This window comes from Musca autumnalis, unplaced genomic scaffold, assembly GCF_047663935.1.
Source record: "Musca autumnalis isolate F117 unplaced genomic scaffold, ASM4766393v1 scaffold_3, whole genome shotgun sequence".
Taxonomy (NCBI): Eukaryota; Metazoa; Arthropoda; class Insecta; order Diptera; family Muscidae; genus Musca; species Musca autumnalis.
The window spans coordinates 26,959,706-26,984,154 of record NW_027411866.1 but is presented as its reverse complement, the minus strand read 5'-3'; the positions used below and the strand labels follow the sequence as shown (position 1 = coordinate 26,984,154).

At 28.9% G+C, this 24,449-nt stretch overlaps 1 protein-coding gene across 8 annotated transcripts in view; it reads right to left on the bottom strand.

Moving 5' to 3' along the window:
* sev (receptor protein-tyrosine kinase sevenless) overlaps positions 1–24,449 on the bottom strand; it is a 78,225-nt gene that overhangs the window by 47,314 nt on the left and 6,462 nt on the right. For 3 of the 8 annotated variants that reach the window (XM_073979091.1, XM_073979090.1, XM_073979089.1), the window contains one exon: positions 18,855–20,082. In XM_073979091.1, the coding sequence (XP_073835192.1) occupies positions 18,855–19,547 (693 nt within the window). In that variant the 5' untranslated portion in view covers positions 19,548–20,082. The remainder of the gene's footprint in view (positions 1–18,854; positions 20,083–24,449) is intronic. The other 5 variants (XM_073979094.1, XM_073979095.1, XM_073979093.1 and 2 more) reach the window with 3 other exon arrangements.

The following is a 24,449-nucleotide window of genomic DNA, read 5'->3' as shown; positions in this document are numbered from 1 at the left end:
AGAAAAGTTGTTATCGACAACTTTTCTTTATAGAAAAGTTGTTATCGAATAATCGATCAGTTTTGACTGTCAATGTTTCGGAAATATCGATAAATGTCAAGCTGTCCAGCAACCACAAAATATTTTGTGGTTGCCTGATGACTGACAAAAATTAGCGGCCATACTAACAGGCAACCGATTATTTGAGCAAAACTGACAGTCAAAATTGATCGTGTGTACCCCACCTTATAAAAAGTTGTTATCGACATTTTTTCGTTATAGGAATGTTCTAGCCGACTATTTTTCGTTATTGAACTGTTGATATCGTCTTATTTACGTAAAGTGGGGTACACACGATCAGTTTTGACTGTCAGTTTTGCTCAAATAATCGTTTGCTTGACAATGTGGCCGCTAATTTTTGCTAGTCATCAGGCAACTACAAAATATTTTGTGGTTGCTGGACAGTTTGAAATTTATCGATATTTCCGAAAAATCGACAGTCAAAACTGATAGTGTGTACTCCGCTTAAGAAATAAATAGTTTTTTTGATAAATTTTAAAGAATCGTTATAGAATTTTTGTTATCGTCAATTTTTCAATATAGAAAGTTTGTTATCGAAAACTTTTTGTTATTGAAAAGTTATTATCGATATATTTCCTTTAACGAAAACTAGATATTAAAAACAAAAGTTATTCTCAATAACTTTTCGATATAGAAAATTTGTTATCGACAATTTTTCATTACAAAAAAGTTATTATCGAAAATATTTTGTTATATACTAATGGTTATCGAAATCTTTCGTTAATGAAAGGTTGTTGTCGCCCACTTTTCGTCATAAAATCATTGTTGTTCAAAACTGTTCTTGGTAGAAATGTTGTTATCGAACACTTTTCTTGATATAAATGTGGTTATTGCAAACTTTTCGTCAAACGAAAGTTGTTATCGATAATTTAAATTCATAGAAAAGTTTTAATCCACAATGTAATATTATAGAATAACTGTTGCGAGCATTTGCCACTAAAGATATGTCGTCATCGACAACTTTCCGTTATAGAATATTTGTTATCGACAACTTTTGTTTATAGAATTGTTGTTATCTATATATTTTCGTTATAAACAAATATTACTGACAACTTTACATTGTAAAGCAGGGTACACACGACCAGTTTTGACTGTCGATTTTTCGGAATTATCGATAACTGTCCAACCGTCCAGCAACCACAAAATATTTTGTGGTTGCCTGATGACTGACAAAAGTGAACGGCCACACTGGCATGTAACCGATTATTTGAGCAAAACTGGCAGTCAAAATTGATCGTGTGTACCCCGCTTAAGAAAATTGCAATCAACAATTGGTCTGTTCCAGTACTGCAAGAATCTACTAATTATTACTATTTTTTTCGATAACATAAATGAAAAAATGTTATCGTAGTAAAAAATAGTAGCTTCTTGCAGGTTCTGGAACTAAGCAAATTTTTGGTGACAACTTTTCTCTATAAAAATTTTATAAGCCACACCTTATTGTTATAGAGTTGCTGTTATCGACAACTTTCCTTGGGTGTTTGCTAAAATTTTTCGTACAACTTTTTTCCTTAGCTATTTATTTTTTCTTCGGCAAACTTTTTGCTTTGGTTTGCTAAAACTGTATTTCTAATCTCAATTGCAGTTGGTCTTTTTCGCGTTTGCAACTTGTTATTAAATCTTTGTGACATTGAATGTTGTTTTTTTTTTGTGGTGTCATTTTGTTAAGCAGCAGCATTGTAATTCAATTTAGGTGGCATAATAGTTCAGTTGTGAACAAATAACGACCAACAAACAACCAAATGTCTTTATTTACACTTGCTATTCAGCAGAAGAATGGCAGTCATTTTGTCAAGCATATCGACAACAATGGACCAAAGAAAAATAGGTCTAGAATGCAACTGATGATGGTTGGTGATGATGCTGATGGTGATGACGTTGATGAGATTTTTTTACAAAAGATTTCAAATGGAAAAAAATAGTCAACATATTTTTCCCTCTCCCCCACGGTATTCCTTTTCTGTTTTGTGAATAGCAATGAATACTGAAGGTTAGAGAGTGTTCCATTTGTTTGCTTAGAGCAAACACGGATTGCTTCTGTTGCACAAAAAAAAAAATAGCAGAAAAAAATCTGCCATAGCTTGTAGGGTTTTATGTTTCACTCTTTGGTTGCATTTCACTTTTTTTGCCAATGTTTGAAACGTATTTCCTCTACATTTTTCATCTCCGTTCTATGGAAGTGAGTTTTGCTTTTTCCAACTCTTGTTTTATGGAACAAATATTTGCCTTGTGCTGGCTGCTGGCTGCTATTGTCCCATTGTTAGTTGCCATTGTGGGTAAGGCGATTCTAGTCTAAATACTCGATATCATATTCAACATTGGCTATTCGATAACAACTTAAATTGTTTGCCATTTTTCCCCTTTCCCTCTCTCTGTAGCTACTTGATAATTGTTGTTGTTGGTGGCGGTGGCAGTGTGGTGTTTATAATTGTTTAATTGTTGTTTGGTTATGGACTCGGGGAAAATAGTGTTCTTGGTAAGAATGGGCACAAATGTGCACACAAATAGTATCCAATGCAAAAGGGGCTTGAGGTTTGAAATAAATATAGAATAGAGTAAGGTTTGACTTCCTACTGACTATAACAATCAACAGAATTTGTTCCATTACTTGTGGCAAAAGTTCATATTTTTTTCTAAAAGCTTGAACTAAATTTTTTACGTTGCCACTGTTCTCTTGTTAGTTTAATTGGTCACAAACTTGGTGTGTGTGACGTTTACCTCTCAAACTAGTTTTTTTTTCGCTATTCACTTCTACGGGAATCATGTACAATAATAATTTATTAAATTCCCTGATGCCCACATAACAATTATTGCATGAACATCGAAATCAATTAAGAAATGTTTAAGAAACCCAGTAAACAACATGGCAAAAATTTCCAAAACTTCATTCTTGAAAAAAAAAACTGGGTTATGATAAAAGTCCATATTTACATTAGTGCTCTGTTCCAGAACCTGCAAGAAGCTACTACTTTTTACTACGATAACATATTTTCCTTTATGTTATCGAAAAAAATAGTAAAAATTAGTAGATTCTTGCAATGCTGGAACAGACCATAGGCAATTTTCCTTGCGGCAATTGTCAGTTTGATGGAGAGAGAGGTGAGGCATATGTAACCCTTTGCCTCTCAACACTCTCTCTCTCTCTCTCACACCGACAAACTGACAATTGCCGCAAGGAAACTTGCGACTTGGACTTATTTCCATAAAATTAGTTTTCTGCCTTATTCTCGGTTAGTGTTGTCATGTGTCAGTTAACTTGTCACTCAAGTGAAGTTAAAGTGAGGAATTCCACAATGCTATTAATTGAAGGAAATAAGTACGTACTAGGGATAGGCAAGTCAACTATAGTATTCCCTGCCTTACCCCTTGGTGAACAATGCCAAATCTTTTCCACTAATAAAATAGTTGTTTTAAAATATTAAAACAACAACAATGGGATTAAGGCAGACTATTTTGAAAAAAAAACAAAATTGCGAACGCTATCCCAATAAAAAAACGCCACAATGCTAAAAATTGTCTATAACAAAAAGTTCTCAATAACATATTTTTTATAACGAAAAATTGTCTATAAAACTTTTCTATAACGAAAAGTTGTCGATAACAACTTTTCTACTACGAAAAATTGTCGATAACAAGTTTTCTAAAATGAAAAACTATCGATAAAAAATTGTCTATAACAAAAATTGTCCGTAATAACTTTTCTATTACGAAAAGTTGCCGAGAAAAATATCGATAACAAAATGTATATAAAGAAAAGTTCTCGATAACATATTTTCTTTAACGAAAATTTGCCTATGATACTTTCTATAACAAAAAGTTGTCGATAACAACGGTTCTATTACGAAAAATTATCGATAACAATTTTCTAAAACGAAAAATTATCGATAAAAAATTTTCTATAACAAAAATTGTCCATAATAACTTTTCTATTACGAAAAGTTGCCGAGAAAAATATCGGTAACAAAATTTATATAAAGAAAAGATGTCGATAACATATTTTCGATAACCAAAAATTTGTCTATGACATTTTTCTATAACGAAAAGTTGTCGATAACAACTTTTCTATTACGAAAAGTTGCCGAGAAAAATATATAAAGAAAAGTTGTCGATAACATATTTTTTTAACGAAAATATGCCTATGATACTTTTCTATAACGAAAAGTTGTCGATAACAAATTGTCTATAACGTAAAGTTGTCGATAACAACTATTCTATTACGAAAAGTTGCCGAGAAAATATCGATAACAAAATGTATATAAAGAAAAGTTGTCGATAAAATATTTTCTTTAACGAAAATTTGCCTATGATACTTTTCTATAACGATAACAACTGTTCTATAAAACATTGTCTATAAAGTAAAGTTGTCGATAACAACTTTTCTATTAATAAAAATTAGCGATAAAAAGTTTTCTAAAAAATTATCGATAAAAAATTGTCTATAACGAAAAGTTGTCCATAATAACTTTTCTATTACGAAAAGTTGCCGAGAAAAATATCGGTAACAAAATTTATATAAAGAAAAGATGTCGATAACATTTTTTCTATAACCAAAAATTTGTCTATGACACTTTTCTATAACGAAAAAATGTCGATAACAACTGTTCTATTACGAAAAATTATCGATAAAAAATTGTCTATAACGTAAAGTTGGTCTATGACATTTTTCTATAACGTAAAGTTATCGATAACAAATTTTCTATTACGAAAAAATATCGATAACAAGTTTTCTAAAACGAAAAAGTATCGTTAAAAAATTGTCTATAACGAAAAGTTGTCCATAACAACTTTTCTATTACGAAAAGTTGACGAGAAAAATATCGATAATAAAATGTATACAAAGAAAAGTTGTCGATAACATATTTTCTATAACGAAAATTGGTCTATGGCATTTTTCTATAACGTAAAGTTGTCGATAACAACTTTTCTATTACGAAAAATTATCGATAACAAATTTTCTGAAATGAAAAATTATCGATAAAAAATTGTGTATAAAAAAAAGTTGTCCATAACAATTTGTCTATTTCGAAAAGTTGCCGAGAAAAACTTTTCTAAAGAGAAAAGTTGCCGAGAAAAACGTTTCTATAGAGAAAAGTTGTCGATAATTGATTTCTTGTCAATAATATTTCTATAAAAAAATTGTCGATTAGACATTTTCTATAGCGATAAAATCGTATCTAGGAAGAAATGTTGCTAATAATAAAATTTGTATTACGAAAAGTTATCGATAACAACTGTTTATAACGTAAAGTTTTTGATAAAAAATATTTTGTAACGTAAAGTTTTCAATAACAAGTTTTTTGTAACGAAAAGTTGTCTATAACATGGTTTTTATAAGAAACCGTTCGCCATAATGTAGATGACAATTTTTCTCTCACATCTTTTCTAATATGAAAAGTTCTCGATAATAAATTTTCTATAGCGAAAAGTAGCCGATAACAATTTTTTTACATCGATAGCTATTTTTCTACAGAGAAAAGTTGTCACTAATATTTTTTCTATTGATAAATTTTGTCGATAACAACTTTTCTATGGAGAATAGTAATAGACAATAACTTTTCAATAGATAAAAGTAGTCAATAGCAACTTTTCTATAGAGAAAAGTAGTCAAGAAAAGTTTCTCTATAGAGAAAAAATGTCGATAATAACTTTTCTAGGGAAAAAAATTGTTGATGACAACTTTTCCATAGAGACAAATTGTCGATAACAAATTTTATAAGAAACACATGTCCATAAAGCTGGGTACACAGTCTGAGTTTTGAATGACAGCTTTGTTGTTGCTTGCTAGTGTGACCGCTCATTTTTGCCAATCATCACGCAACCGCAAAATGTTTTGTGGTTGCTGGACGGTTTGACAGTTATCGATAATTGCGAAATATCGAGATTCAAAACTAACAATCTATAACAAACAGTTGCCGATAGCATCTTCTCTCTTCTCTTGTTGCTAACAACTTTTCTATAGAGAAACATTTTCGTTAACAATTTTTTTACGAAACAGATGTCCATAACATGTTTTTTATAACCAACAGTTTCCGATAACATTTTCTCTAGACAGAAAAGTTGTCTATAACAAAATTTTTACAATAAAAAGTTGTCTCCACCAAGTTTTTAGTAACTGCTTTTCAGTCGATAACAAATTTTTATAACGAAAAGTTGCCGATAACAAATTTTCTATAAAGAAAAGTTATCGATAACAATATTTCATAGAAAAATTGTGTCCATAACAACTTTTTTATAGAAAAAAACATGTCGAAAACTTTTCTATGGGGCAAATATGTAGATAACAATTATTGTAGGACAATTTTCCTAGAAAAAAAGGTGTCGATAAAATCTGTTCTATAACGAAAACTTGGCGATAACAACATTTCTGTAACAAAAACATGTCGATTATAACTTTTCTATAAAGAAAAGTTGCCCGTAACAATTTGTCTATAAAGAAAAGTTGTTGATACAAATTTTTTCAATAACGAAATTTTATCGGTAACTCTTTTTCTATAACGAAAACTTTTCAATAACAATTTTTCATAATTACCGAAAACATTTTTTTATAACCCGAGGTTGTAGATAAAAACATTTCAATAATGAAAATTGGTGGAAAACAACATTTCTATACCGAAAACTTCTCGAAAATAATTTTTCTGCAACGAAAAGTTATCGATAACAACTTTTGAATATAGCAAAGTTGTAGATAACAAGTATTCTATAAAGAAAAGTTGTCGATAAGAACTTTTTTATAACGAAAAGTTTTCGATATTAAGTTTTTTTATAACGAAAAGCTGTCGATAACATGTTTTTTATAGCGGAAACTTCTCGATAACAAGTTTCTTAGAACAAACAGTTGTCGATAACACTTTTCTATAAAGAAAAGTTGTTGTCTACAACTTTTCCATAAATAAAAAAACCGATAACAATTTTTCTACATCGATAGCAATTTTCCTATAGAGAAAAGCTATCAACAACAATTTTTCTGTAGAAAAATGTTGTCGAAAACAACTTTTCTAAGGAGAGAAGTATTAGACAATAAGTTTTCACTAGAGAAAAGAAGTCGATAGCAACTTTTCTATCGAGAAAAGTAGTCGATAATAGCTTTCAATAGAGAAAAATATCGACAAGAATTTTCCTGTAGCGGCAATTTATCGATAAAAACTTTAATATTGAGAAAAATTATTGTCGATAACAACTTTTCTACAACGAAATGTTCTCGATAACAGCATTTCTATAAGCACAAATTGTGGATAGCACGTTTTCTCTAAAGTAAGTTCATCGATAACAAATTTTCTATAACAAAAGGTTACCAATAAGTCCTATAACCGAAAGTTGTCCTTAAGGAAAAAATGTCGATAACAACATTTTATAACAAAAAGTTATCGAAAGGCATTTGTTTTTGAAGTTGTCGATAACATATTTGTTGTACTTGTAACATTTCTATAGCGAAAAATTGTCAATAGCATCTCTTCTATAACGGAAAATTGTCGATAACAATTTTCTTTATGGGAAATTGTCGATAACATAAAGAAAAGTTTTCGATAATTTTTTTCTTTAGATAAATGTTGTCGATAACAACTTTTCTTTAACGAAAAGTTGTCGATAACAGCATTTCTATGAGCAAAAATTGTGGATAGCACGTTTTCTCTAAAGTAATGTTATCGATAACAATTTTTTCTATGAAGAAAAGTAGCAGATTACAACTTTTTCCATAGAGAAAAGTAGTCGATAACAATTTTTCTATAGAGAAAAGTTGTCGATAACATATTTTCTATAGCTAAAAGTAGTCGATAGCACCTTTTTTATAGCAAAAAGTAGTCAATAACGTTTTTTCTATAACAAAGAGTAGTCGATAACAACTTTTCTATAGAGAAAAGTTGTCGATCACTTATTTTCTATAGCTAAACGTAGTCGATAACATCTGGCCAAATAAAATATTCCTGTACAAAAAAGTTGTCGATAACAACTTTTCTGTAAAGAAGCCGATAACATATGTTCTATAGAGTAAAGTTGTCGATGAGAATTTTTTCTATGAAGAAAAGTAGTAGGTTTCAACTTTTCTATTGAGAAAAGTTGTCGATAACATATTTTCTACAGCTAAAAGTTGTCGTTTACGCCTTTTCTATAGCAAAAAGTAATCGATGACAATTTTTCTATAAAGAAATGTAATCAATAACAACTTTCCTATAAGGAAAAGTAGTCGATAACAGATTTTCTATAGAGAAAACAGCCTATAACAACATTTCTGTATGGAAAAGTAGTCGATGACAACTTTTCTATAGAAAAAATTTGTTGAAAACAACTTTTCCATAAAGAAAAGTTGTCGATAGCAAATTTTCTATAAAGAAAAGTTGTCGATAACAAATTTTCTATAAAAAAATGTTGTCGATAACAAATTTTCTATAAAGAAATGTTGTCGATAACAGATTTTCTATAAAGAAAAGTTGTCGATAGCAATTTTTCCATAAAGAAAAGTTGTCGATAACAAATTTTCTATAAAGAAAAGTTGTCGATAGCAACTTTTCTACAGAGTATGGCTTTGGATAACAACCATTTTATAACGAAAAGTTGACGAAAACAACTTTTTAAAAAGAAAAAATTGTCCATGACAACTTCTCTATAAAGAATAGTTGTCGATAACAAATGTTATATAAAGAAAAGTGTTTAATATCAATATTTTCATATAGAGAACATTTTATCGACAACTTTTTTTTATTGAAATGTTGTTCGTTTTATAGATACCATTTTCGTTAAAGCTCCAACAATTTTTCAATAGAGAAAAGTTGTCGATAACAGTTAAGCTATAAATAACATTTTTCGATAACAACTCTTCTTTAAGCGGAAGGAAGATTTGACTGTCAGTTTTCTCCAATAATCGGTTGCTTGCCAGTGTGGCCGTTCATTTTTGTGGTTGCTGGACAGTTTGACATTTATCGATATTTCCGAAAAATCGACAGTCAAAACAGATCGTGTGTTTCCCGCTTTATGTATGTATGAAAGTATTATCGCGACGCAAATGATAAACTAGTTTATTCTTAATGCCTACCTATTAGTTCCACATTGTACTGGCCTCCGTTCGCTATTGTTCCTGGTAAAAAAATACGAAAGACAAATTCCATTATTTCTATTAAAAAAACTTGGATTTCCACCTAGTCAAGTGTAAGATTTATGAGTGTCTATTTTGTTGTTGCTTATTGTTGTTTTAATCACAAAAGAATGCAGACAAGTGCATCTCAGAAAAAAAAAATCCAACAAAACTAAAATGAAAAACTCAAAAATTAACAAAGCCTACAAATGTGACATGCTCTTAATTTCTTTGACCTTAACATTTTTTAGCGTTTGCTGCACTTTCTAGAAAAAAAACTGAAAACAGACAACATAAAACGCACGCACCCCCATCTGGGCGTAAATTATTTTTAAACGCTTAGAGTTTAGATGATGAGTCTGTCAATGAGAAGAAAGGTGTTGACTTTTCAATTGGATAAATTGGATGTGCAACAACAACAATAACAAATGCATGTAAAAAATGCAAAAAAAATGTTTTTACAAACTCTTCTTCCCTCAATCGCATCACTCTTCTTGGGTCAGTGGCAAAAATTTGTTTTTTCTGTTTCTTTTTTATTTACTCTGCAGAGCTTTTGGCAAATAATAAATTGGTAAATAGGCACTAAAACTTTCAACGATATTGAAATCTGTATTCAAAATAAGAGTATTTTTTTCAATAACAACAAACAAACACCAACATCAAAGAAGTTAGAAAATAAAAACAATTTAATAAATTCATACCACTATTAACAACAAATTGTTTATGTTGTTTGGTGTTTATCATTAGCTTGGATCGCTAAAATTCACATCAAATTCTTCTCTCGCTAATGGCCATTAAACACGTTCTGGCTTAGCTTGAATGCGATCCAAGATATTTCTAATTTATAACTGACCTTAGAAAATATTCAAAAGACAAAGAGCTTTGAATAAATAAAAAAACTGATTATAATGATTTGATAACAATTGTTTTGGACAACTCTTCATGATAGAGATACATTTAAGCGGGGTACACACGATCAGTTTTGACTGTCGATTTTTCGGAAATATCGATAAATGTCAAACTGTCCAGCAACCACAAAATATTTTGTGGTTGCCTGATGACTGACAAAAATTAACGACCACACTGGCAAGCAACCGATTATTTGAGCAAAACTGACAGTCAAAACTGATCGTGTGTACCCCACTTTAGAGTTCTTCTAGATAATATGTTATCGACAATTTTTCATTAAAAAATTGTTAGAGGTCACTTTTGTTTAGATAAATGGTAATGAAAAAGAAAAAGTCGTCGATAACAACTTTTCTCTATAGAACAATAACTATTGACCACTTTTCTCTATAGAAAAGTTGTCAATTATCGTCTACTTTTCTCTAACTAAAATATGTTATCGACAATTTTTCTCAATAGAAAAGTTGTTATCGATATAAAAAAAAATTGTAATCGACAACTTTTCTCTACATAAAAGTTGTTATCGACCATTTTTCTCTATGTAAAAGTTGTTATCGACCATTTTTCTCTATAGTAATGCTGTTATTGACTACTTTTCTCTGTACAAAAACTATTACCAAAACTATTACCAAAACTTTTTATCGTCAACTTTTCTCTAAAGAAAATATGTTATCGACAAATTTTCTCTATGGAAAAGTTGTTATCGATGTAGAAAAATTGTAATCTACAACTTTTCCCTCTAGAAAAGTTGTTATCGACCACTTTTCTCTATAGTAAAGTTGTTATCGATAATTTTTCTCTATATAAAAGTTGTTATTGACTACTTTTTTTGTACAAAAATTATTACCAACGACTTTTCTCGATTGAAAATATGTTATCGACAAATTTTCTCTATAGTAAAGTTGTTATCGATATTTTTTCTCTATAGTTAAATTGTTATTGACTACATTTCTCTGTACAAAAACTATTACCAACGACTTTTCTCCATAGAAAAGTTGTTATCGATGTAGAAAACTTTTTATCGTCAACTTTTCTCTAAAGAAAATATGTTATCGACAAATGTTCTCTATAGAAAAGTTGTTATCGATGTAGGAAAATTTTAATCGAAACTTTTCTCTATATAAAAGTTGTTATCGACCACATTTCTCTATAGTAAAGTTGTTAACGATAATTTTTCTCTGTATTTAAGTTGTTATTGACTACTTTTCTCTGTACAAAAACTATTACCAATGACTTTTATCGATAGAAAATATGTTATCGACAAATTTTTTCTATAGTAAAGTTGTTATCGATAATTTTTCTCTATAGTTAAGTTGTTATTGACTACTTTTCTCTGTACAAAAACTAGTACCAACGACTTTTCTCCATAGAAAAGATTTTATCTACAACTTTTCTCTATAGAAAAGTTGTTATCGATGTAGAATAATTTTTATTGCCAACTTTTCTCTAAAGAAAAATTATTATCGACAAATTTTCTCTATAGAAATGTTGTTATCGATGTAGAAAAATTGTAATCGACAACTTTTCTCTATATAAAAGTTGTTATCGACCACTTGTCTCTATAGTAAAGTTGTTATCGATAATTTTTCTTTATAGTTAACTTCTTATTGACTACTTTTCTCTGTGCAAAAACTATTACCAACGACTTTTCTCGATAGAAAATATGTTGTCGACTAATTTTCTCTATAGAAAAGTTGTTATCGATGCAGAAAAATTGTAATCGACAACTTTTCTCTATATAAAAGTTGTTATCGACCACTTGTCTCTATAGTAAAGTTGTTATCGATAATTTTTCTCTATAGTTAAGTTGTTATTGACTACTTTTCTCTGTACAAAAACTATTACCCACGACTTTTCTCGATAGAAAATATGTTATCGACAAATTTTCTCTATAGTAAAGTTGTTATCGATAATTTTTCTCTATAGTTAAGTTGTTATTGACTACTTTTCTCTGTACAAAAACTGTTACCAACGTCTTTTCTCCATAGAAAAGTTGTTATCGATGTAGAAAACTTTTTATCGCCAACTTTTCCCTAAAGAAAAGTTGTTATCGACCACTTTTCTCTATAGTAAAGTTGTTATCGATAATTTTTCTCTATATAAAAGTTGTTATTGACTACTTTTTTTGTACAAAAATTATTACCAATGACTTTTCTCGATAGAAAATATGTTATCGACTTTTCTCTATACAAAAACTATTACCAACGACTTTTCTCCATAGAAATGATTTTACCTACAACTTCTCTCTGTAGAAAAGTTGTTATCGATGTAGAATACTTTTTATCGTCAAACTTTCTCTAAAGAAAATTTATTATCGACAAATTTTCTCTATAGAACAGTTGTTATCGATGCAGAAAAATTGTAATCGACAACCTTTCTCCATATAAAAGTTGTTATCGACCACTTTTCTCTATAGTAAAGTTGTTATCGATAATTTTTCTTTATAGTTAACTTTATTGACTACTTTTCTCTGTGCAAAAACTATTACCAACGACTTTTCTCGATAGAAAATATGTTGTCGACTAATTTTCTCTATAGAAAAGTTGTTATCGATGCAGAAAAATTGTAATCGACAACTTTTCTCTATATAAAAGTTGTTATCGACCACTTGTCTCTATAATAAAGTTGTTATCGATAATTTTTCTCTATAGTTAAGTTGTTATTGACTACTTTTCTCTGTACAAAAACTGTTACCAACGACTTTTCTCCATAGAAAAGTTGTTATCGATGTAGAAAACTTTTTATCGTCAACTTTTCCCTAAAGAAAAGTTGTTATCGACCACTTTTCTCTATAGTAAAGTTGTTATCGATAATTTTTCTCTATATAAAAGTTGTTATTGACTACTTTTTTTGTACAAAAATTATTACCAATGACTTTTCTCGATAGAAAATATGTTATCGACTTTTCTCTATACAAAAACTATTACCAACGACTTTTCTCCATAGAAATGATTTTATCTACAAATTTTCTCTATAGAACAGTTGTTATCGATGCAGAAAAATTGTAATCGACAACCTTTCTCCATATAAAAGTTGTTATCGACCACTTTTCTCTATAGTAAAGTTGTTATCGATAATTTTTCTTTATAGTTAACTTTATTGACTACTTCTCTCTGTGCAAAAACTATTACCAACGACTTTTCTCGATAGAAAATATGTTGTCGACTAATTTTCTCTATAGAAAAGTTGTTATCGATGCAGAAAAATTGTAATCGACAACTTTTCTCTATATAAAAGTTGTTATCGACCACTTGTCTCTATAGTAAAGTTGTTATCGATAATTTTTCTCTATAGTTAAGTTGTTATTGACTACTTTTCTCTGTACAAAAACTGTTACCAACGACTTTTCTCCATAGAAAAGTTGTTATCGATGTTGAAAACTTTTTATCGTCAACTTTTCCCTAAAGAAAAGTTGTTATCGACCACTTTTCTCTATAGTAAAGTTGTTATCGATAATTTTTCTCTATATAAAAGTTGCTATTGACTACTTTTTTTGTACAAAAATTATTACCAATGACTTTTCTAGATAGAAAATATGTTATCGACAAATTTTCTCTATAGTAAAGTTGTTATCGATATTTTTTCTCTATAGTTAAATTGTTATTGACTACATTTCTCTGTACAAGAACTATTACCAACGACTTTTCTCCATAGAAAAGATTTCATCTACTACTTTTCTCTATAGAAAAGTTGTTATCGATGTAGAATACTTTTTATCGTCAACTTTTCTCTAAAGAAAATATGTTATCGACAAATTTTCTCTATAGAAAAGTTGTTATCGACAACTTTTCGCTCTAGAAAAGTTATTGACCATTTTTCTCTATAGTAAAATTGTTATTGTTATACTTTTCTTTGTATAAAAGGTATTACGAACGACTTTTCTCCGTAGAAAAAATGTTATCGACAATTTTTCTCTATAGAATCGATGTAGAAAACCTTTTATCGCCAACTTTTCTCTAAAGAAAATATGTTATCGACAAATTTTCTCTATAGAAAAGTTGTTATCGATGTAGAAAAATAGTAATCGGCAAGTTTTCTCTGTAAAAAAGATGTAATCTCTAACTTTTCTTTGTGAAAAAGCAATTATCGACTACTGTTCTATGTAAAAAAGATGTTATCGATAACTTTTATATGTATAAACAATTTTCTCAATAACTTTTCTTTGTATAACAAAATGTTAACGAAAACTTTTCTCTGTTTAAAAAATGTTTTCGATAACTTTTTTTCTAAAAAAAACTTTTTGTCGACAATATTTCTCTTTAGAAATTTTGTTAAAGGAAACTTTTCTTTACGGAAAATTTGTAGTCAGCAACATTTCGTTATAGAAAAGTTTATATTGATTTTTTTTCTATAAAAAGTTTGTTATCGATAAATTTTCCTTATAGACAAATTTTTATCGAAAATTTTTCTCTGTTGTTATCGATATCGTGTTGTTATCAGTAACTTTCCTCTGTTGACATTTCGTTATAGAAAAGTTGATATCGATTTTTTTCTTTAAAAAAATTTTTATCGATAAATTTTCCTTATAGAAAAGTTATTATCGATCTTTGTGTTATTTCTCCTTAGAAATGTTGTTAAAGGAAACTTTTCTTTACGGAAAATTTGTAGTCAGCAACATTTCGTTATAGAAAAGTTGATATCGATTTTATTTCTATTTCCTTATAGAAAAGTTATCATCGATGTAGACAAATTTTTATCGACAATTTTGCTCTGTTATTATCGATATCGTGTTTTTATCAAGAACTTTTCTCTGTGGGAATTTCGTTATAGATAAGTTGATATCGAAATTTTCTTTCTATAACAAGTGTGTTATCGATAAATTTTCCCTATAGAAATGTCATCGACAAATATTCTTTATAGAAAAATCGCTGCCGACAACTTTTCGCAACTGAAATTATTTTATTATCGAACACTTTATAGAAAAGTTGTTATCGACAACTATTCGTTACAAAACGGTTGTTATCGACAGCTAATCGTTACAAAACAGTTGTTATCGACAATTATTCGTTACAAAACAGTTGTTTTCGACAGCTATTCGTTACAAAACCGTTGTTATCGACAACATTTCGTTATAGAAAAATTGTTATCGACTAATTTTCGCTAAAAAAATTTTGTTATCGACAATTCGTTATAGAAATTTTTGTAATCGACAACTTTTCGTTATAGAACAGTTGTAATGGTTAGAGAAAAGTTATTAACGACAACTTTTTTGTATAGAAAAGTTGTTACCGAATTTTTTTTAAAGAACATTTATTGCCGAGATCTACTTGGTTTAAAAAAGTTGTTATCGACCGCTTTTCTTTATAAACATTTGTTATCGAAAACTATTTTAAAAGAAAAGTTGTCATCGAGAAACTTTTCGTTACGGAAAGTTGTTATCGACAAACTTCTCGTTACGGAAAGTTGTTCTCGACAAACTTTTCGTAACCGAAAAGTTGCTTCCGAAAACATTTTAATAAGAAATTTGTTATCGATAACTTTTTGTAATACGAAAGTTTTTATCGACTACTATTTGGTACAGAAAAGTTTTACCGTCAAGTTTTGGTTATAGAAATTTTATTATCGACAACTATTTGCTATATCATATTTGTTATCGACCACTTTTCTTTATAGACATTTGTTATCGAAACTTTTCTTTATAGAAAAGTTGTTATCGACAAACTTTTCGTCATAGAAAATTTATTATCGATAACTTTTTGTAATAGGAAAGTTGTTATCGGCAACTTTTCGTTATAGAAAAAATAGAAAAGATTGCTATCGACAAATATTTGTTGTTATCGACCTCTTTTGTTATAGACATTTCTTATCGACAAATTTTCTTTATAGAAAAGTTGTTATCGACAAAATTTTCATTAAGCGGGGTACACATGATCAGTTTTGACTGTCAGTTTTGCTCAAATAAAAGTTGTTATCGATTTCTTTTCTTGACAGACATTTGTTATCGACAAATTTTCTTTATAGAAAAGTTGTCATCGACAAACTTTTCGTTATAGAAAAGTTGCTTACGAAAACATTTTAATAAGAAACTTGTTATCGATAACTTTTTGTAATAGGAAAATTTGTATCGACTACTATTTGGTACTGGCAAGTTTTTACCACCAACTTTTTGTTATAGAAATTTTATTATCAACAAAAACTTAGTATAAAATATTTATTATCGACCACTTATCTTTATAGACATTTGTTACCGAAACTTTTCTTTTTAGAAAAGTTGTTATCGACAAACTTTTCGTTAAAGAAAATGTATCATCGATAACTTTTTGTAATAGGAAAGTTGTCATCGGCAACTTTTCGTTATAGAAAAAATTGAAAGGATTGCTATCGAAAAATATTTGTTGTTATCGATCTCTTTTTTTATAGACATTTCTTATCGACAAATTTTCTTTATAGAAAAGTTGTTATCGACAAACTTTTCATTACCGGAATGTTGTTACCGACAAACATTTCGTTACAGAAAAGTTGTTATCGACAAACTTTTCGTTACAGAAAAGTTGTTATCGACAAACATTTCGGTACCGAAAAGTTGATTTCGGAAACATTTTTATAGGAAACTTGTTATCGATAACTTGTTGTAATAGGAAAGCTGTTATCGACAATTTTTCGTTATAGAAAATTGCTATTCTATAACGAAAAGTTGCGTTATAGAAAAGTTGTTATAGTTATAGAAAAGTTATTATCGACAACTTTTCGTTATAAGAAAGTTGTTATCGACAACATTTTGTTATAAAGAAGTTGTTATCGATGTTATTATAGAAAAATTGCTATCAAAAACTTTATCGACACTTTGTCTATATAGAAAAATAATTATTGACACCTTTCTTAAACAAAAATTTATTATCGACAATTTTTCTTTATAGAAAAATTGTTATCGACGAGCTTTTCTTATAGAAAAGTTGTTATCGACAACATTCCGTTATAGAAATGTTGTTATAACCAATTTTTCTCTATAGATGATTTGTTATCGACAACTTTCCCTTATAGAAATGTGGTTATCGCAAACGTTTCATTATAGAAAGGTTGTTATAGGCAACTTTTCTTCGTAGAAAACAACTTTTCGTTATTTAAATTTATTGTCGAAAACATTTCTTTATAGAAACGATGTTATCGACATTTTATTATAGACAAATTGCTATCGAAAACTTTCCTTAATAGAGAAGTTGTTATCGGCAACTTTTCTTTATGGAAAAGTTGTTATCGACACTTTCTTAATAGAAAAAAATTTATTGAAAAATTTTCTTTATAGAAAGGTTATTATCAAAAACTATTCTTTATAGAAAAGTGATTTTCGACAAATTTTCCTTATAGGAAAGTTGTTATCGGCAAATTTTGTTTACAGAAAAGTTGTTGTCGGTAACATTTCTTTATAGAAAATTTGTTATCGCTAAAATTTGTTTAAAGAAATTTTATCGCTAAATTTTTTTATTATAAAAACGTTTTTATTGACCACTTTTGTTATAGAAGTCGTTATCGACAAAATTTCTTCATAGATAAGTTGTAATCGACAACTTTTCTTTATAGAAAAGTTGTTATGGACAAATTTTCTTTATAGAAAAGTTGTTATCGACAAATTTTCTTTATATAAAAATTGTTATCGACAACTTTTCTTTATAGAAAAGTTGTTATCGGCAACTTTTCTTTATAGAACATCTGTAATCGACAACTTTTCTTCATTGAAAAATTGTTATGGACAGCTTTTTTTATAGATAAGTTGTAATCGACAACTTTTCTTTATAGAAAAGTTGTTATCGACAAATTTTCTTTATATAAAAATTGTTATCGACAACTTTTCTTTATAGAAAAGTTGTTATCGACAACTTTTCTTTATAGAAAAGTTGTTATCGACAACTTTTCTTTATAGAAAAGTTGCTTTCGACAACTTTTCTTTATAGAAAAGTTGTTATCGACAACTTTTCTTTATAGAAAAGTTGTTATCGACAACTTTTCTTTATAGAAAAGTTGTTATCGACAACTTTTCTTTATAGAAAAGTTGTTATCGACAACTTTTCTTTATAGAAAAGTTGTTATCGACAACTTTTCTTTATAGAAAAGTTGTTATCGACAACTTTTCTTTATAGAAAAGTTGTTATCGACAACTTTTCTTTATAGAAAAGTTGTTATCGACAACTTTTCTTTATAGAAAAGTTGTTATCGACAACTTTTCTTTATAGAAAAGTTGTTATCGACAACATTTCTTTATAGAAAAGTTGTTATCTCTATAGAAATGTGGTTATCGATAAAGTTTCTTTATAGAAAAGTTTTAATCGACAACTTTTCTTTATAGAAAAGTTGGTGTCTCTATAGAAAAGTGATTATCGATAACTTTTCTTTACAGAAAAGTTGTTATCGACAACTTTTCTTTATAGAAAAGTTGTTATCGAAAAATTTTCTTTATAGAAAAGTTGTTATCGACAATTTTTCCTTATAGAAAAGTTGTTATCGACAACTTTTCTTTATAGAACAGTTGTTATCGACAACTTTTCTTTATAGAAAAGTTGTTATCGACGACTTTCCTTTATAGAAGAATTGTTATCGACAACTTTTCTTTATAGAAAAGTTGTTATCGACAACTTTTTTTATAGAAATTTTGTTATCGACACGTTTTCTTTATAGTAAAGTTGTTATCGACAGCTTTTCCTTATAGAAAATTATTTCCGGCATACTATTTGTTAAAAGAAAACTTTAAAGAAAACCATTTCTTTAAAGAAAACCTTTCCAAATTTCTAATAACCTTAAACCGTAGTTTAAGTACCACAAAATTGTTTAATTGTTTCTTTTGCAAAATAAAAAAGCACACACACACTGACAAATTTCATTAACTTACCTCTTCGATGCAGGTTTGTAAACACGAATAGGTTACATTGCCCAATAGCATAACAGTGCTGGCATCATATTCATCATGCGAAGTGGCAGCATGGAAAAGTGTTGCATTTGTTAAATGGGTAAATAATTGGTTAATGGATGACAGGTCATTATCAGCGGCGGCGGTAATGTCATTATGGACATTACCATCATTATCACCGGCTACAGAAGCCGCAGCAGCAGCAGCGGCACTAACAGCAGCGGCATTATTAACATTTGGAGCATCACTGTGATTATTATTTGAACTGTCATTTGCACTATCAACAACTGCAAAAGCTTTGTCGATATTTGTGCTCTGTGGCGGCTGCTGGACTGAGAACGGTGTGGGTATTTTGGTTGCCGCCACTATCAATTCTGGTTGAAGATTATCTTTATCCAGTGTGTGATTTTGCAGTATTACAGATGCTAATGGATGTGGTTGTTGTTGTAGATGACTTGTTGGTGTTGTTGTTGTTGCCGCACACAGAAAACATTGTAGCAAAATTAATAAATTAATTAAAATGATTTTTATAAATAACGGCATTATGGCTGCGGCTTTCCTGACGATATGTTTTGATGCCTTCGTCGATGATGAGGATGACGTCGATGATGATGATGATGGCATTGATAGTAATTTTATGGTTGATTTGTAATTTGACATTTTATAAATTGACATTTTGGCATTTCAAGAGGTCACTGACACTGACATTTATGAGATTTGATGATGTCACGTAATTGGGTTTATGTTTTTTCTTCTTTACACAATTTAAGGATAGTTCTTCAACTTTAGTTTCAAATTATTTTCATTGTTTAATTTTTGTTTAAAAGGATATAATTAACTGGCCTGTGGGGAAATGACCTTTATTTATTGTTTACTTTCATTTCAACCTTTATAATTCAATATCAAAACTAGTCGATTTTTGAACACTTGCCGATTTTAGTTCACTTTTAAGCGGCCGGTCACTTGTTCGTTTCAATATTTTCGTATCTCTGACTTGTTGCCTTGCAATAATTTTTTAATTGTTGTTACTCGTATTGTTGTTGTTTTTTGTTCTTATTGAATTGTTTTAAAAAAGCATTGGAAATTGAAGCACGTGACAAAACCGGTATTGCAAATTTTATTTGAGTTCTTTGTAAGTCGTCAATTTGTATTACTCATCGGTTTACTACACAGCTCAAAGGAGAGCAGAGGGATGCTCATAAGAAGTTTTCTATGAAAAATATTTATAACCACTTATTTATATAGAAATGTAGCCGATAACAGAATTTTCACACAGAAACATTGCCGACAAAGGAACTTTCTCTACCAAAAAGGTGTCAATAATAAATTTTCTGTTGAGAAAAAGGTCGGTGACAGCCTGCTTTTCCAGATAAAGATGCAATAAATATTTTTATATACACAAATGTTGTTGATGACAAATTTATGTACAAAAAAAAATTGTCGATAACAACTTGTCTAAGTATAATAGTTCCTAGTATCACATTTCCTCGAAAACTTTCGATTTTTGCAGAAAATTTTTAATCGACAACTTTTCTTTTTCCAAATTTGTTATAGGCAACCTTGTCCTAAAGAAAAGTTCTTATCGAAAAGATGTTATAATAGAAAAATTTTCTAAAGATTATCGGTAACTTTTTGTTATAGAAAATATGTTATCGAGAAATGTTCTTTATAGAACTGTGGTTATCGAAAACTTTTCTTTATAGAACAGTTGTTATCGACAAATTTTCGTTATAGAAAACCTATTATCGAAACCTCCCATTATAGAAATGTTGTTAACGACAACTTTTCCTCATAAAAAAGGTTTTCGATAACTTTTCATATAAGAAAAAACATTATACTCAACTTTTTCCAAAGAAAATTTGTTATCGCCAACTTTTCCTTTATACAAAAATTGTTATCGAAAACTTCTCCTTGTTGTTATCGAAAGCTTTTCTTCATAGAAATGTTGCAATTGACAGACTTTCTTTATAGAAATGTTGTAATCGACAATGTTTCCTTATAGAAAATTGTTATCGAAAATTTTTCCATACATAAAAGTTATTGTCGACAACTTTTCTTTTCAATAAACTCAATATCGACAAGTTTTGTTAAATGAAAAGTTGTTATCGACATCTTTTCCTCATAGAAAAGTTATTATCGATAACTTTTGCTTAAAAAACGATATTATCGACAATTATTCCTTAAATCAAAGTTTTAATCGAACACGTTTCCCTATAGAAAAGTCCTTACCGAAATCTTTTCCCCGTTATCGACCACTTTTCTTTATAGAAATGTTGTAATCGACAATATTTCCTCATAAAAAAGGTTTTCGATAACTTTTCATATTAGAAAAAACATTATACTCAACTTTTTCCAAAGAAAATTTGTTATCGGCAACTTTTCCTTTATACAAAAATTGTTATCGAAAACTTCTCCTTGTTGTTATCGAAAGCTTTTCTTCATAGAAATGTTGCAATTGACAGACTTTCTTTATAGAAATGTTGTAATCGACAATGTTTCCTTATAGAAAATTGTTATCGACAATTTTTCCATACATAAAAGTTATTGTCGACAACTTTTCTTTTCAATAAACTCAATATCGACAAGTTTTCTTAAATGAAAAGTTGTTATCGACATCTTTTCCTCATAGAAAAGTTATTATCGATAACTTTTCCTTAAAAAACGATATTATCGACAACTTTTCCTTAAATCAAACTTTTAATCGAACACGTTTTCCTATAGAAAAGTCCTTACCGAAATCTTTTCCCCGTTATCGACCACTTTTCTTTATAGAAATGTTGTAATCGACAATATTTCCTTATAGAAAATTGTTGTCGACAACTTTTTCATATATAAAAGTTATTGTCGACAACTTTTCTTTTCAAGAAACTCATTATCGACAAATTTTCTTAAATGAAAAGTTGCTATCGACATCTTTTCCTCATAGAAAAGTTATTATCGATAAAGAAAGAATATTATCGACAACTTTTCCTTAAATAAAAGTTGTAATCGAAAACGTTTCCCTATAGAAAAGTCCTTATCGAAATCTTTTCCCCCTTATCGACCACTTTTCTTTATAGAAAAGTTGTTATCGACCACTTTTCTTTATAGAAAAGTTGTTATCGACCACTTTTCTTTATAGAAATGTTGTAATCGACAATGTTTCCTTATAGAAAATTGTTATCGACAACTTTTTCATATATAAAAGTTATTGTCGACAACTTTTCTTTTCAATAAACTCATTACCGACAAATTTTCTTAAATGAAAAGTTGTTATCGACATCTTTTCCTTAGAGAAAAGTTGTTATCGATAACTTTTCCTTATAAAAACGATATAATTGACAACATTTTCTTAAATAAAAGTTGTAATCGAAATATATAGAAAAGTCGTTATCGAAATCTTTTTCCCGTTAACGACCACTTTTCATTATAGAAAAGTTATTATCGACAACTTTTCTTTATAGAAATGTTGTAATCCAAAAATTTTCCTTATAACAATTGTTATCGACAACTTTTCCATACATAAAAGTTATAGTCGACAAATTTTCTTTTCAATAAACAGCTTATCGACAAATTTTCCTAAATGAAAAGTTGTTATCGACACCTTTTCCTAAAAGATAATTTCTTATCGATAATTTTTCCTTAAAAAAACATTATCGAAAACTTTTCCTTTAATAAAAGTTGTAATCGAAAACGTTTCCCTATAGAAACGTCATTATCGAAATCTTTTCCCTGTTATCGACAACTTTTCTTTATAGAAATGTTTTTAATCGACCACTTTTCTTTATAGAAATGTTGTAATCGACAATATTCCCTCATAGAAAATTGGTATCGACAACTTTTTCATAACTAAAAGTTATTGTTGACAACTTTTCTTTTCAATAAACTCATTATCGACAAATTTTCTTAAATGAAAAGTTGTTATCCACATCTTTATTAAAGAAAAATTGTTGTCGATAATTTTTCCTTAAAAAAAACATTATCGACAACTCTTCCTTAAATAAAAGTTGCATTCGAAAACGTTTCCCTATAGAAAAGTCCTTCTCGAAATCTTTTCCCCGTTATCGACCACTTTTCTTTATAGAAAAGTTATTATCGACCACTTTTCTTTATAGAAATGTTGTAATCGACAATGTTTCCTTATAGAAAATTGTTATAGACAACTTCTCCATTCATAAAAGTTATTGTCAACAACTTTTCTTTTCAATAAACTCATAATCGAAAAATTTTCTGAAATGAAAAGTTGTTATCGACATCTTTTCCTCAGAGAAAAGTTGTTTTTGACAACTTTTCCTTAAAAAATTATATTATCGACAACATTTCCCTAAATAAAAGTTGTAATCGAAAACGTTTCCCTATAGAAAAGTCCTTATCGAAATCTTTTCCCCGTTATCGACCACTTTTCTTTATAGAAAAGTTATTATCGACCACTTTTCTTTATAGAAATGTTGTAATCCAAAAATTTTCCTTATAACAATTGTTATCGACAACTTCTCAATACATAAAAGTTATTGTCAACAACTTTTCTTTTCAATAAACTCATCGAAAAATTTTCTGAAATGAAAAGTTGTTGTTGACATCTTTTCCTCAGAGAAAAGTTGTTATTGACAACTTTTCCTTAAAAAATGATATTATCGACAACATTTCCCTAAATAAAAGTTGCAATCGAAAACGTTTCCCTTTATAAAAGTCGCTATCGAAATCTTTTCCCCGTTATCGACCACTTTTCTTTATAGAAATTTTGTAATCGAAATTTTTTCCTTATAAAAATTGTTATCGACAACTTTTCCATACATAAAAGTTATTGTCGACAACTTTTTCTCTCAATAAACGCATTATCGACAAATTTTCTTAAATGAAAAGTTGTTATCGACATCTTTTCCTCAGAGAAAAGTTGTTATCTATAACGTTTCCTTAAAAACGATATTATCGACAAAATTTCCTTAAATAAAAGTTGTAATCGAAAAAGTTTCGCATTATCGAAAAATTTTCTTAAATGAAAAGTTGTTATCGACATCTTTTCCTCAGAGAAAAGTTGTTATCGATAACGTTTCCTTAAAAAACGATATTATCGACAAAATTTCCTTAAATAAAAGTTGTAATCGAAAACGTTTCCCTATAAAAAAGTCCTTATCGAAATATCTCCCTGTTATCGACCACTTCTCTTTATAGAAAAGTTATATCGACAGCATTAGCTTAAGTCGCCACATTTTATTTAATTAAAAGTTGTTGTCGATCGTGTTTCCCCTTAAAAACGTTATTATCGATAACTTTTCCTTATAGAGAAGTTATTCTCGCTCACTTTTCTTTATAGAAAAGTTATTACGGATAACTTTTCCTTAAATAAAATAATGGGTTTCTTGATAGAAAAGTCGTTATCGACACGTTAAAAGTTGTTCTTGACAACTTTTCCTTATAGAAAAGTAGTCCCCGAAAACTTGTCCTTGTTATTTTCGACAACTTTCATAGACAATTTGTTATCGACAACTTTTCTTTATAGATAAATCGTTATCGACTTTTGTTCATAGAAAAGTTGTCATCGACAACATTTCCTTATAGAAAAGTTGTTATCGGAAATTTGCCTTCATGGAAAGGCAG